The 15085-nt window shown below is 44.6% G+C and overlaps 1 protein-coding gene across 1 annotated transcript in view; it reads right to left on the bottom strand.

Moving 5' to 3' along the window:
- Window positions 1-4696: 4696 nt before the first annotated feature.
- The window catches only part of Nckap1l (NCK associated protein 1 like), a 51198-nt gene continuing 40809 nt past the window's right edge, over window positions 4697-15085 (bottom strand). The window contains exons 27-31 of the mRNA XM_090326853.1: window positions 14733-14826; window positions 12892-13008; window positions 12450-12559; window positions 10171-10260; window positions 4697-4877 (exon numbers count right to left, since the gene is read on the bottom strand). Coding sequence (XP_090182979.1) covers window positions 4746-4877; window positions 10171-10260; window positions 12450-12559; window positions 12892-13008; window positions 14733-14826 — 543 coding nt within the window. The 3' untranslated portion in view covers window positions 4697-4745. The remainder of the gene's footprint in view (window positions 4878-10170; window positions 10261-12449; window positions 12560-12891; window positions 13009-14732; window positions 14827-15085) is intronic.

The following is a 15085-nucleotide window of genomic DNA, read 5'->3' as shown; positions in this document are numbered from 1 at the left end:
AGTGGAGGTATGGCCCAAGTGATAGAGCTCCAGTTTTAAGCAATAAAGCTAAGGGAGAATTCAAGGGCCAGTGTGTATACACACACACGCACACACACACTAATATTGTCCTCCACAGAATCAGCCACAAAGCCACAACCGAGTCTCTTCTAGTGCACTTGCCACTCCAGCTCTTTTTACTTTCTTTAGTCACGAGTCCTAATGTTAAACCTCAACCTCATTCCTCTTGTTGCAATCCAATCCTATTTCTGCCTTCCCCAACCTCTAAAGAGATAAGAATAGGATATATTTGTGCCATTCACAGACTGAAAAGACAGCCATTCTTTTCTCTCTGTTTTTCTCTCTGGTTCTTTACCCCCACCCCCTTCTCCGGGTTCCTTCTGTCCAACCTCATTCCTCTCCTTTTTATCTTCGGAACTGTCTCTGCTCCCTCTTTGAAACTCTGCTTCCTCACTCACTTAACCCCAACAAGCTCCAAGTTTGATAGAGCCACCCAAAAATGATGCTTTGGCAGCAGGTGACGGATAGATGTGATCTGCCTCCTACGGGAATGCTATTTAAAGGGGCATCCCCACAATCCTCTCCTTCCAAAGTGACAAAAGAAAAGCCTGCTCCTCAAGCTCTCCCAGGCTGCAAACTCAGCTCAAGTTAACTTCTGCCTTCCCCAACCTGCAACCTGGCCCCACTGTTCCTGCTTCCTGTTCAGGTGGGAGGGAGAACACTTGACAACCCTGTGAGGTGTGGGGGCTGAGGGGAAACTCATCTTCATCTCCTTTTCATGACAGGTACTCAGGAGAAGCAGGAGGCCTTAGGGGGGAGGACAGAAAGAACATTCTTCCCCCAACAACGTGAGTGCATTTCAGCCATGTGCTAGCTGTGTCTCAAAGTCAAACTTTGTTCGAGAAGACAGAAGCAGGTGTGAGAACCTTGAAGCTATGGAAGTCTGTGTCTAGCTGGGACCTCTCTGCCTGCCTCCTAGGTCCTGGAGCTCAAACCACAAGTGTTCCTTTTCTCCAAGGCAAGGATTAGGTCCCCACACACACCTTGACCATACCTTGGACCTTCTGCACCTGCCCACTGAGTGAAAAATCATAGCAGAAGAGGTAGTGTCTCTCTACGGACCAAAGGAAATCGTGTCTTGGCAAGCATCTCCCCCGGGCCTGGTGGGAGGGATAATTCCATCTCACTGCTGCAAGTGAGTTAATGGAGACTTTAATGAAAACACTGCATTAATGAAAATGCTGAGGCTAGAACCTACTCTCTGCCAACAAGACAAAGCAATCAGGGTCACAATTTCTCCTGTTAACTCATTCCTAGGGGTTTTTTTTTTGGGGGGGTGGGGGGAAGAAGGGCTAAGCAAAGCATGATAGGGGAGTCTGAGAGCAAAACAGCTCATCACTGGCTATGTTCCAGGCTGCAAAATGTCTTGCTTTCTTGACCAGGAGGTGAAGTTACCAGAAGTACAAATGAGTTCTTGTCCTCTCATCTGTCCATTCACTCTGCATTCACCTTTGGTTCCAAGTGGTAAAAGATATCTGGGCCCTCATCATCTCTTCCTTGCTCCTCCACGGGTCTCTGGGTTTCCTTTATTAATAGGCAGTCTGAGTCACCTATAATCCTAGCTACTCAGGAGGCTGAGATCTGAAGATCAAAGTTTGAAGCTAACCTGGACAGAGACACCCATGAGACTCTTATCTTCAGTTAGCTACCAAAAAGCCAGATGTATTTAAAAAAAAGCCAGATGTGGATATGTGGGTCAAGTAATAGAGTACCAGCTTTGAGTAAAATATGAGTCAAGACCACTAGGCCCTGAGTTCAAGCTCCAGTACTAGTACTCACCCCTCCCCCCAAAATAAGGCTTTTTCTTTCTTTGTCAAATAGAAAATCTAGGAGTGAGCATCAGATATGGGTCCCAGTTCTAGTTTTCCTGCTAACTATGTGACTTTTATTAACTCATTTAATTAATATTACTGAGCTGTTTCCTGACCTGAAAAAAAGGCTTTCCCAGTCTACCTTACAGAATTACTATTAAGGATGGAAACATTTTGGAAAAGTATAGGTGGTGGCAGGTAAATGTGTGTGTGTGTGTGTGTGTGTGTGTAAAATTACATGTTTATGAAAAGATATCAAGTCACAAAATTTAGGACAAATCCATGTTTCCTGGATTGGCGAGGGGAAGGGGGGTTGGAGGAGAGAGAGGTGAGGATGGGGTCCTGGTGGCAATGAAACTGCTCTGTCTCTTGGTGTGGTGGCACAAACACAAACCTGCAAACCTGCAAAGAGCTAAAACCAGATGCACAGAAAGACCAGTGCCTGTAAAATTGGGACATCTGAAGATCAGTGGATTGTATCAATGCCATTCTCCTCATTGTGATAGTGTACTATGGTTCTGTGAGACACTTTCATTGATGGAAACTCAAAATGTAAGACACAATCTTTCTGAGTCTTACAAGTGTATGTGGTTAATTATCTCCATAAAAGTTAACACCCAGACATGATGGCTCATGCCCATAACTCCAACTATCCAAAAGGCTAGGGCTAGAGGATTACTTTTTAACTCATGAGCTCAAGACCAGCCTAGGGCAAGTTAAGATTTTATCTCAAACTAAATAAACCACAATAAAAGAATATGTCTATCCCTCTGCCCCCCTGAACAACTTATTTCATAGGAGGGTGTATGTGAGCAGCTCCCCACACATATAGAAAAAGTAGATGAATCAAGCAGAGGGCATAATGGTGTAAGGACCAGCTGAATGTAGTGGTCCCCACCTCGCATCCCAGCACTCAGGAGACTGAGGCAGAGGGTTGTCAGCTAAAGGCCAGGCTGAGCTATTTCAACAAGACACTGATTCAAGAGAAAGAATGAGTGTAGGGTCATTGAGTAGATCCTTCTTAGCCTTCTCCTCCTCATCTAATGCATTTGCAGCTTCAGTCTCAGGAGGCCTGACACTGAATCACTCCTTAGAACATCATGTCCTTTCCATAGCAAGGAAGGACAATTAGCTGAAGCATGAAGCCAGGACTCACTGTTGCTTCTATCCAGACAGTTGTTGCTAAGAAGAAAACATGTGTTGATGATAGGTGCCAAGTCAAGAAAGTATTAAATAATTCCAGATCTGGAAAAATACACACACACACACACACACACACACACACACACACACAGAAAATAAATCACCAAAACAGCTATCAAATTGGTTTAATGAAGGCCGGATGGTTTTGCAGAAAGCCAACAATTGCTTCCTTTTCATCATGAAAGTACAGACATGACCTTAATTAATCAACTAGCTAATTATATTTGCCCATTCCAACCACTCTGAACCTATGACACACCTAATCTGTTTCTCTGGCCTGCTATGGCATCCCAATGACAGTGGATAGATACAGAGTGATGGATGGGACCACTGTTTCCTGCCATGGAGTTAACTAAACCTAGTTTAGTGCTATCTTTAACGCCCCAGGCTCTATGACACTTGAAATTCTAATTAGTGCAGGAAAGGGCTAAGTTGAAATAGCTTGTACTCCCTCAAGGACACCCACTCCCAGGGCCCCACAACCTAATGAGGTTTGGGAAATTTAAAATCTACCAGAGAAATCCCTGCCTGGAGCAACAGCTGTGCTCAGGCTGACATAGGGATTTGGGGTTAAAATCTTTCCCTCCAAATAGGGCGGAAGGGTACCCACAAGTACGGCAGGAGGGAAAGTCTACATGAATCTGGGCCACTTCATTATGATTGCTCTAGACTGCCCCTCCACTCAAAAAAAAAAAAAAAAAAGGCAGGGAGTTGGCCCTGCTGTTTTGTGCCTCTAATGCCAATTACTGAGAAGGCTGCAATCCGAGGCTCTCCGTTCAAAGCCAGCTGAGGCAGAAAAACCTCTGAGACTCTTATCTCCAAGTAACCAGCAAAAAGCGAGAACTGGAACTGTGGCTCAAGTGGTAGAGCAGTAGCCTTGAGCAAAATAAAATTAAAAAGCTCAGACCCTGAGTTCAAGCCCTAGGATGGGCATAAACAACAACAAAGAGGCAGGCAAGTGAGAGCATGGTTGATCACGCTCGTTATCCACAAAGGGCAAAGAGAAAGATGGATGGTGAAACTACAGTAGGCACTTCCTCCCTGGCCCTGAGGGAAGCGCAGTCAAGCCGGAGATACCCAGTGAGTCCCTAAAGGAGAAGAGGGGTCCTTTTGCTGGTCCTCTGCCGTAGAAGCAAGCTGAATGTTTGCTGAACATATTTGGAAAAGGAAGAGGAGATAATCGTCCTAATGAATGTGCAGGAGACAATAGCAGCTCCAGAGGGAGGATTATAAACTCATTATGGTTTAATATGATGATTGATCATCTCTGCCCGCCAGCATTGTCCTAGAATAGTGATGAAGGTCGGAGAGACCCATGCCTATCAGAACTCAAGCTCTAGTCACCAGAGATAAGAAATACGTTTACAGGTCACTCGTTTTTTCATAGCAAAATTTACACATGTAGCCCATCCATGAACTGTCCTCCATGCCCCAGCCTACCCTACTTCTCTACCATTTTTCTGCCTTGGATTGTTCTGCTGTATAACTGTTCATCAGCTCCTCTCTCCCCTCTCTCTCTCTGCCTCTCCCCCCCTCTCTTTCCCTCCCTCCCTCTCCCCCCCCCCCGCTGTATGTCTCTAGTGGACCCACCCTACCCCTCACCCCCTTTGAGAAAAATAACCACAGCTTCCGTCCAGTCATAGGTCTAGATAGGTAGGGCCACGTGGACCTTCAGTGGGGAATGGCAGGCACCCGGTTCAGGTGGAAGGCCCGAGATACCTCCCTATAGGCATTTCGAAGCAAGACGTAAGGAAAACAGGACTCCAGCATGTCGAGGGTCAGGAAGGATGATTCCTCCACCACCTGGAACAGACAGGGCCAAGAGATGAGAAACTTCAATAGAACACAAATCTGTGATAACTCAGTTCCTCTTCAGGCAGTTCCTGGTCCCAACTTCAGCCCTTAGAATGAGCACTCGGGGCTCCCAAGTCCCCCTTCTCACTTCTTCCTTCCTGACACTGGCCCATCTGCTTTGTCAGTGCTAATGTGAAGGACACAGAGTAGAAACAGAAAGAATAACAATAATAATAACACTGCTGTTCTAACAGCCAGGCAACCCCATTCTCTCCTGCTCTGGATACTAAATCGTGTATGAGAGTGCAGCACAGATGTAGGTAAAGCTGGAAAGAAGAGCTAATTACACAGCTCTACAGTCACAGAAACAATTGCCCCTGCAGGCCAAGGAAAAGAGGTCTGGAATCCACATGGGCCTCCAGTTCCTCCCTCTCCTGGTACAGCACTTGGGGAACAGTAAGGATGCTACATAAAGGAGCAGGCATGATTAATTAGTTTAATTAGAAGCCTGTGTGCTATGGTAAGCCCAGCAGCTCCCACAGCCAAGCAGGAAGAGAGATCAGGATGCCTAGATAAGACTGAGAGGAGAAATGGGAGGAGGACAATCCAGTGGAGGGAGAATCTCCATCTCTGAGAAAGAAGCAGGGCCTATTTCCTTTAGTATCTCATGTCAAAAGGTTACAGGACAAAAACTCTATTCCCAAGGGAAAGCGTTATTACATCCTCTGAGCATTTCTGTACATAGCTTCTCCAGTGATGTCAAATATTTCATGTTGGAAAAATCCACTAAGGAAAGAGAATCGATCCTACCTACTCGAACACATTTCTGCTATGTCTCTCCCTGAACTCCTTTCAAGTTTTACATTGGTAACATTTTGCTGTTCTCAAATACATGCACGTGCAATACACACACCAACCTCAGAGGAGCAGAAACAGCAGTCTGGGAAGAAAGGAAAGCTGCCAGCAAACCTAAAGCTGAGGTGTGGTGACAGAGCTCCTTCTCAGCCCTAGGCTGTCTTACTCCATACAGGCACAGGAAAATGAGGAGTGACTTCAGGAAGGACGTACAGCCCTGATTTCCTATTCTCCACCAAGCATGAGAGAGTCCCAAGGGATCCTAACTGGCAGAAGTTTATGGCAATAGAAATGTTCCTGGAGTAAAGGCCAAAAACCTTAAGTTCCGAGACCAGGTGCCAGTGGCTCATTCCTGTAATCATTGCTACTCGGGAGGTTGAGATCTGAGGTTTGAGGGTGGATGCCAGCCTGAGCAGACAAATTTATGAGACTCCAATTAATCAGCAAAACACAGGAAGTATGGGAGCCGGGAGTTTGGCCTAGTGGTAGAGTGCTTGCCTAGCATGCACAAAGACCCGGGTTCGATTCCTCGGTACCACATATATAGAAAAAAGCCGGAAGTGGTGCTGAAGCTCAAGTGGTAGAGCTCTAGCCTTGAGAAAGTCCAAGGACAGTGCTCACGCCCTGAGCTCAAGCTCAGGACTGGCAAAAAAAAAAAAAAAAAAAAAACACACACACACACACACAAGAAGTAGGGGCTGTGAGATTGGCATAGGGGTAGAGTGCTTGCATAGCATGCATGAAGACCTGGGTTCAATTCCTCAGTACTACATACATAGAAAAAGCCAGAAATGGTGCTGTGACTCAAGTGGTAGATCTCTAGCCTTGAAAAAGCCCAAAGACAATGCCCAGGCCCTGAGTTCAAGCCCCAGGACTGACAAAAAAAATTGTGAAGACTGGAAGTGCAGCTATGGCTCAAGTAGTAGACTGCTAGCCTTGAGCAAGAAAGCTAAAGGACAGCACCCAGGCCCTGAGTTCAAGCCCCAGGACTGGCAAAGGAGGAGGAGGAGGAAGAGGTGGTGGAAAAATAACTTAGGTTCTGGTCCCAAATGTATTCATATTAGAGATCTTGAGTTGCATCTCATCTCCCCTCTCTCTTCCTCAGGTTCCTCACCAATAAATGTGAAGTACTGGGCTAAGCACCAGGATCTGGTATGACTCATATCAAACTGTACACTAATCCATCAGAGGCCAATGGTTCATGCCTGTAATCTTAGCTACTCAGGAGGCTGAGAGCTGAGGATCTTGGTACAAAGCCAATCTAGACAGGAAAAAGCTTGACAGTTGATGAGGCTCTTATCTTCCATTAACTAGCAAAAATCTGGATGTGGAGATGTGGCTCAAATGGTATAGTGAGGGGGAAAAAGTAACAAGTGGGGGTCTGAATTCAAATTCTAGTACTAGCACCATGAAAAAAAGAAAGAAGGAAGGAAGGATGAGAGAGAGAGAGAGAGAGAGAGAGAGAGAGAGAGAGAGGTCCTCTGAGAGAGCCAACTCTCCTAGGAACAGGTTGGTAACACTCCCTTGAAACTGCCTAGGCTTGACAGAAAGATAGGAAGACTCCCCAGCCCACTCCCACAGAGATAAGAGCTGGCCAGTATTTGGGGCTAGACAAATAGACTTTTAACTCAAAATACAACTTCTTCCCCTCCAGCCATTTCCAATTTCTCTGTTTAAAAAAAATAAAACATTTGCATTTAAATTGCTTTGTAGCAGCTAGTACCTCTAATCTTCACCTCCAACAAAAAGTGCCTGTTCCTAACTCTGCTTCTGCAGGCCTCACTTAAAGGCTCTAAGGGCAGATACTTTCCTAGACCTTAGGGCTGAAGTTGAGGTGGGAGTCAAGGCAGAAAGACTGGAGTTGACCAGCAGTTCAGAATTAGTAGAGGTAAAAATTGCCTAAATGGAGCTAGACACTATGCGGGGAAGGGGTTTCCCATGCCTGTCAATCTAGGCTATTCGGGAGGCTGAGATCTGAGGATCTATGGTTCAAAACCAGCCAGGGTAAGAAAGTCCATGAGACTCTTACTACCAACAAATCAGTCAAAAGCTACAAGTGCAAGTGTGGCTCATGTGGTAGAACACTAGTTTTGAATGAAAAAGCTAATCAAGAGCCCAGGTCTTGAGTTCAAGACTCAATATGTGCAGAAAAGGCAGAAGAGAAAAGAGGAGGGGAGAGGAGGGGGGAAGAGTGGAGAGGAGGGGGGAGGAGAGGCAAAGAAAGAGAGAAAGAGAAAGAGAAAGAGAGGGGGGGAAGGACAGAGGGAGGGAGGGAAGGAGGGAGGAAGGGAGGGAAGAATTGTCTAAATCATCCAGAGAGAGAGAGGGGAGAGAAGGAAGAAAAGGAAGGAGAGAGAGAGAAAGAGAGGAAGGGAAGGAGAAAAAGGAAGGAAGAAGGAAAGAAAAATAAGGCAGTTGTCTAAATCATCCAGAAACTAAAAGGATCAGTAGACAATGGAAACTACTTCACCTACTATTTGGCGGAGCTAAAGTGAACAAGCCACTTTCCTACACATTGTCTCATTAATTCTAACCACTCCGTCGCTTTGCCCACCTTTGTGAATAAAGGAACATGACACTGTTGGTATAGTGGTGCATGCACCTGTGATCCCAGCCTTAGAAGAAGAAAAGAAAATCACCCCCTTATACAATTAATTACGTTGGTATTTTAAAAGCTGCCCCAAATGTTGTTCTCCACCTGGCCCACTGGCATCTGCTCTCCTCTTTTCATGCATATACTCAGCACCAACACCCCTCATCAAATAATTCCTCCCCACACCCATACACACACATACATGCATAGATGCACACTCCAGGTCATGTCCATCCTCTCCTCTATCTTTTCTTTCTTTCTTTCTTTCTTTCTTTCTTTCTTTCTTTCTTTCTTTCTTTCAGTTCCTGGGCATTATCACTGAGCTTTTCTGCTCAAATGTAGCACTCTACTACTTGAACCACAGGTCCTCTCCTAGCTATTCGTAGTAGTTTTAGTTGGAGATAATATGCTTGGTAGTTAATTGGAGATAAGAGTCTCATAGACTTTACTGGCTAGGTTGGCTTCAAACTGTGATCCTCAGATCCTCCTGTGAGCCACCAACACCCAGCCTCTGCTCTATCTTAATCTTTAATCAGGCCAGACCATTTTCTAGATGGAGAAACTGAGCCATAGATAGCACTCAAGCCTGTTTATTAGAAGAGGACCAGGAGGGAGTCCCAACTTGTTAGGGAGTCCTAACATTTCTGGGCCCTGAGCCAAGAATAAAAATGGAGGCCTATAACTCATGTGACACGAGAGAGAGAGAGAGAGAGAGAGAGAGAGAGAGAGAGAGAGAGAGAGAGAGAGAGAGAGAGAGAGATATGAAACTGTAATTTTCTATCTTTCAACCTTCAAACTTGGGTCTGAATTAAGAATTCCTAGACTACTCATAGAGTACCACCAAAAGAAGATGAAAGAGAAGAGGAAACCAGCTTTTAGCTCAGACCCCTTCTCGTCTCACTCCCAGTTTGAGGGGCTTTGTATACATATGTGGACTTCCCTGCTTGCACATCTCAACTGCAGCTACACATCCTCTCCTCTCACACTGAGCTGTTTATCTTCTTAGGATGGACTTGGGGAAGAAGTTCCACACCACGCCCTGGTGGCCTGGTGAGAACTGTGGCAGGTGGCAGGTGATTGTGGGATCTCCAATACCTTGTAATGTGGGCTATGAGGTAGGGCACAGGGTCCAGGGGGCACATCCTTGACTCTTAAGCCAGGGGAGGACAAGAGAACTTCCAAAATGAGTTCAGGGCAGGAGCCCCTTCTGTCCTCATCTAAATGTGGTCCCAACCCGGAGACTCAGACTCTGATGAAAAGTGAAGAAGGAAATAGGATCATGATGGGGAAAATTTTAAAAAGTCATCTGAGTCAGAATTCCCAGAACATTCTGCCAGAGCAGAGACAAGTCCATAGGTTGGGAAGCAAGGAGAAGAGATCTCAGATACTGCTTAATTCTTGACCAATCAGACTTCCTGCCCTTTAGCTAAAATCACTACCCTTTTAGGAGACCCACCCCAACCTTTCCAGTTCTCCTCCATCCTGCCACAAGTACTCTCTTCAGAGTACTTTAAAGATAAGAATTATAGTGGTGGGAAGCTGTCAAGTAAAACCAAATGCATGCTGGACAGGCAGTCACCAATACAGACGTAGCTGTCTTCTTCCTATCCTTCAGAGAAGTCTTGCAGAGCATTAAACGCTCTACTCTTGGATTTTAGAAGAAATCTAAATGTTTCTTTAGAAACATCTAAAATGTTCAGCATTCGGGAAGGACAGACTGAGAGGGTAAGGCAGAGTTAAGTTCCCTGTTAGTGCTTTTAAGTGATGATGATGGCAGAGACCCAAAGACCCTAAAAAGGAGTCTCCTGCTCTCCTCTCCTCTCTTTCACAGACCAGCTTAAACAAGATACATACCAGGCGCATAAGCAGAGAAATGGATTCCCGATTTCTGGTTTTAAGCTTGTCAGTCTCCTGGCCCAGCTGCAAAAGGCTGACAGAGGCCACCTGTAAGGGAAACATTTATAAAGAAGCATATTTTTTTATGGAGGTCAGAATAGGACAGCCTCAGGCTACAAAAAGTTAAGAAAAGATTAAGGAGGAGTTAAGAAGTGCTAGGCTGTTCTGTGTGAAGACTCCCAGAGTGGCAAAGTGGCAAGTCCCCAAGGTTTCAGAGGCATACATAGCCTACAGACCAGCCTGGATCCAACTGCTCTGCCAATGAAGACAAGATCCTGCCCAGGTCACAAGGGGCAGGGAGAAAGGTAAAAAAATGGAGAACAAAGGCTGGTGATACTGTGTGCCAGGAGATGAGTCTCTTTTTTTCCTAGGCAGCCTCCAGGCACCCCTGTCATAAGCTGTTTACAGCTGACTCCTCACTCCACTTAAAGCCAGAGCTGGGCCTCTGATTCAGACACAGTGCTCTTGGTATTCTCCTCCTGTCAACTCCCAAGTGGCTGTCATCTCCATTCACCTCCAGGCCCCCAACAGATCAAAGCCGAGAAGAAATGTGAGTCATATTCCAGGCCCAGGTTACCTGCATTTAGCAAACAAATGAGCTCAAAGGGAAAGGAGGAAAATGTCCCTTCTCACACCATCTTAGAGATCTGCTATGAGACTTTTTTCTCACCAACCTACAGTGATATTACTAGCCTTGATAGAATCAGGGTATACCATGGGAAAAGCAATGTAATCTACTATTCCGTTCTGGGGGGAGGAAAGGAGAACCATCTTTACAAAGGAATTGGATCCCTATTGCTGAGCAGATATTGGGCAATAGACCCTGTGTCAGAGTGCATTGTCGGGATTGTTCTATGGAAGATTTAGAATGGAAAAACTCTAGGATCTCTTTCAACTACGGAAGGATATTCTTTTTGTTCTGTTTTTCCAGAGCAAGACTAAGATCAATAGTGATAGTTGGAGTCAAACCATTTTTAAACCATTTGTTCAAACAAATTGACGTGTTCTACAGTGGAATCGGCTAGCTGGCTGAAGGTAAACTCCAGTCCTAAGAAATCTAGTCCGGTATCCCATCATCCTCAAAGCTAAGATCCCAAGATAGAAAGACCATCATTAACTGCGAACTTGTTGGGAATGCAAACCAATGTTAATTCCCCAAGAGATTCTGATTTATCAGAAAATTTCAAAACTAGTCATTGACTCAGCATAGAGATGGAAAGATCCTTTTTGTTTGTTTTTGGTTGTGGGGCTCAAACTCGGTGCCTGGGCACAGTCTCTGAGTGCTTCTGCTCTCACTCTACCACTTTTAGCCACAGCTTCACTTTCCATTTTTGAGTGGTTAACTGGAGATAAGAGTCTCATGAGGACTTCTCTTCCCTGAGGTGGCTTTGAACTGTGATCCTCAGATCTTAGCCTGCTGAGTAGCTAAGGTTACAGGTGTAAGCTACCAGCACCGGCAAAAGTCCCTATAGATTATAAAATTCAGTGTCTCTAGAACTTTAATGCATAGCTGATACTGTGGAGGCTAAGCTAGAAACACGGATTCTAATTCAGTAGGTCTGGGGTAAGGATCAGGAGTCTATTTTAACAAGTTCTCCAGAACATTCTGATGCACCCCAAAACAATGAATCATAATTTAAGTTTAATCTCCCTCATTTATAAATGAGAAAACTGAGGCTCCAACTTTGACTCTCCAGAGATCATACACGTTCATAATGGCAAAATTCATACTTTTCTCTTTTTTTCCTCTCTCCCTCCCTCTCCCTTCCCCCCTTTCCTCCCCCACCCCCCGCCTCATGACATGAACTTAGGGCCTGGATGCTGTCCCCAAGCTTTTCTGCTCAAGCCTAGTGCTCTCCCACTTAAGCTACATTTTCACTTCCAGCTTTTTTTACTCTTTAATTGAAGATTCCTGCCTGGGCTGGTTTTGAACCTTGATCCCCAGATCCCAGCTTCCTGAGTAGCCAGGATTATAGGCATGAGCCATCGGTGCCTGGCAGATTTTTCTCATTTCTTTGTCCAATGATCTTTCCAAGCATTTCAGCAGAGACTCAAACACCAGCTGTCAGGGAATTTAGAATTAGCTCTTTCCTTTCCACAAAGTAGCCTCTCAGTGTTTACTGAATGAATTAGATGGAAGGTTAGACTCCAAAGCTCACTGACTTAAAAGGGATTTAAGTCAAACTAATTCCAGCCCTGTGCAATGTTCTATCCCTTACAAATCTAGAACTACTCACCACCAGAAATTCCTTGAGGTGAGTTTCAATGTTCTTGTTATAGAGTGTGAAGAGGGCAGCAGACACCTGGATGATAGCTTTGGTCAAGCAGTGGATGTTGTTGTTGTAACCTAGGTTATTATAAAGAGAAAGCTGAAGAGATATAGGAACTGACCAAGGAAGATACCTGTAGCTTGATGACACTTAGTAATTATTTTTTTTCAGTCTGGACCACTCCTATTTAAATACTAAATGAATTAGATGACATTCGTAGATTAGAGGAAGAATATTCCTATGACATTTTACTGGAAGTGAATTTTACTTGTAGCTCATTCTCAAGTGATTTTTTTGGAAACAGAAATTTACAGGTGAATCATAAGTTCCAGGTATGTGTCTTTATCTCACCTCCCTCCCCAGGAAATGCTTAAAGAGCACTGGTCCCTCTCATTTGCTCCTTACTTACCATCTTTTTCAATGCTGTAGAAGGAAGAAGGGTCAGTAGCAAGGAGTGGGAGGGAAACAGCAATAAAGACCAACAGCAGACAGGCCACCTTGTAGTCTTCTTCAGGAGAGGAGCTATCTGGGGAGAGAGAAAGAGGAAAAGAGGAAAGATGAGGGTAAGTCAGCTGAGCAGCAGTGGCTCCTGCCTGGACTCCTAGCGACTCAGGAGGCTGAGATCTGAGAATTCCATTCCAAAGTTCACCAGGCAGAAAAATCCATGAGACCCATATCTCCAATTAAGCACCAAAGAGTTTGAAATGGAGGAATAGCGGAGTAGCTCAAATGGTAGAGCACCAGCCTGAAGCAAAAAAAACAAGTGTGATTTTTGAGGCCCTAAATTCAAGCCTCAGTACTGGCACAACAATAAAACAACGATGATGATGGTGTTGATGATGATGATGATGATGATAATGAGGAGCAGGAGGAAGAGGAGAAAGTAGTCAATGAACAAGAGTTACCCTCTGCAGGAGTCCTACTCTGCAGAATTACAAAATCTGATGAACATGCTTTAATCAAACATAGACCAGGAAACAGCACTAGCATGCACTTCTATTGAGCACCTGAGTCCTGGAGGCCTCCCCTCATAAGAGGCCAGAGCGCGTAGTTAAGAGCTCTGCTGATATGTAGTCCTGGAACACCTGTCAACTGCCTAAAGGAACAGAGAGATAGAAAGGATAGAAAAGATTCTCACTAACCAAGTAGGGAGGGGAAACAAAGGTGAATGTGGCACTTTTAAAGGTCTTAACACCAACCTCTGAGTTCTATCATCTTCTGGATGTGTATAAGTATGAATATGCTAATGAGAAGAAATGTGTAAGGGAACTTAGAAGAGACAAGTGGAGCCTGGAGAAGGATCGGAGAGTGTCAAAGTGTTATGTGGGAGGGAAGAGCACAGGATCATTCTGGGAAACTTAGATACTATATACTACACAACTTAGCGTGAAATCAGATACTATCTTGTTCTCTCATTGATCCATTGGCATTAATCTTATTTCCCCAACCAGACAATAAGTTCCTTTGTATATCTGGTGCGCAACAGTCTCAGAAATGATTTTTGTTGTTGTTGTTTTTGGCCAATCCTAGGGCTTGAACTCAAGACTTGAGCATATTTGCTCTAGGCCAGCACTCTACCACTTGAAGCATACCTCTATAATTAGAGATTAGACAACTCATGAACTTTTTTGCCCCAGCTGACTTTCTATTTTTGGCTGGTTATGGAGCTTGAACTCTGGGACTGGATGCTGTCCCTGAGCTCTTCAGCTCAAGACTAGTGCTCTACCACATGAGGCATACTGCTACTTCTGGTTTTCTGGTGGCTAGTTGGAGATAAATTTGTGAAGTTATGCACCTTTTATCTGGTGAATATAATGTAACCCTTCTATTAATCACAATAAAAAAAATCTTAAAAAAAAAAAGAGTCTCATGGGCTTTTGTACCTGGGCTGGCTTTGAACTGCTATCATCAGCTCTCTTGAGCCATATCTCCACTTGCAGTTTTTTGCTGGTTAATTAGAGATAGAGTCTCATAGCTTTTTCTGCCTGGACTGAGTTGCTAGGATTACAGGCATGAGCCTAGCTAGGACAGCTTTTACCCAACTGGTAGGTGAGTTGACTGGAACTTGAAGAGGAACTAAATCACCTCTATGACTATGTTCTGGATGTTAGGGTATCCAGTTTAAGTCTTCTCTTATCACCCAACTTATATCCTCTGAATCACAATCTCCAGTCAAGACTTCTTTGACATGACATTTTCCCAACTCAAAGTAGAACACAAGCCTACCCTTACCCTCTTTCCCCATCTTACCAGCTTTCAGATTGGCAATGGCAGCTACCAGGGCTGGGTCAATATCACAACCCACTCCTGCAGCAGAGGCCAGCTCAAACACACTCAGGGTCACCTGGTAGAAAAACAGGGGGGGGGGAGATTTGAAACCTTTGGTATACTACCCTTATTCACTAGCTATTTCTCCCAAGCCTTTCAGGAAAAGAAAATAATTTCACTTGGTATTTGGTCTCCTCTATAATACAAGTTTAGTTTCAGTCTTATTTCCCTAAATGTTGAATTCTTTCCATGAACTCATTGTCTCCAAGATCCATTTTTCCTTTCTTTTTTTTCTCATAGTGAGGCTCACATCCTTGCCTCTCTCCTTGATGCTT

This window comes from Megascapheus bottae, chromosome 2 (genome assembly GCF_031878675.1).
Source record: "Megascapheus bottae isolate mThoBot1 chromosome 2, mThoBot2.hap1, whole genome shotgun sequence".
NCBI classification, from domain to species: Eukaryota; Metazoa; Chordata; class Mammalia; order Rodentia; family Geomyidae; genus Megascapheus; species Megascapheus bottae.
This window is presented reverse-complemented; position numbering and strand designations above follow the sequence as displayed.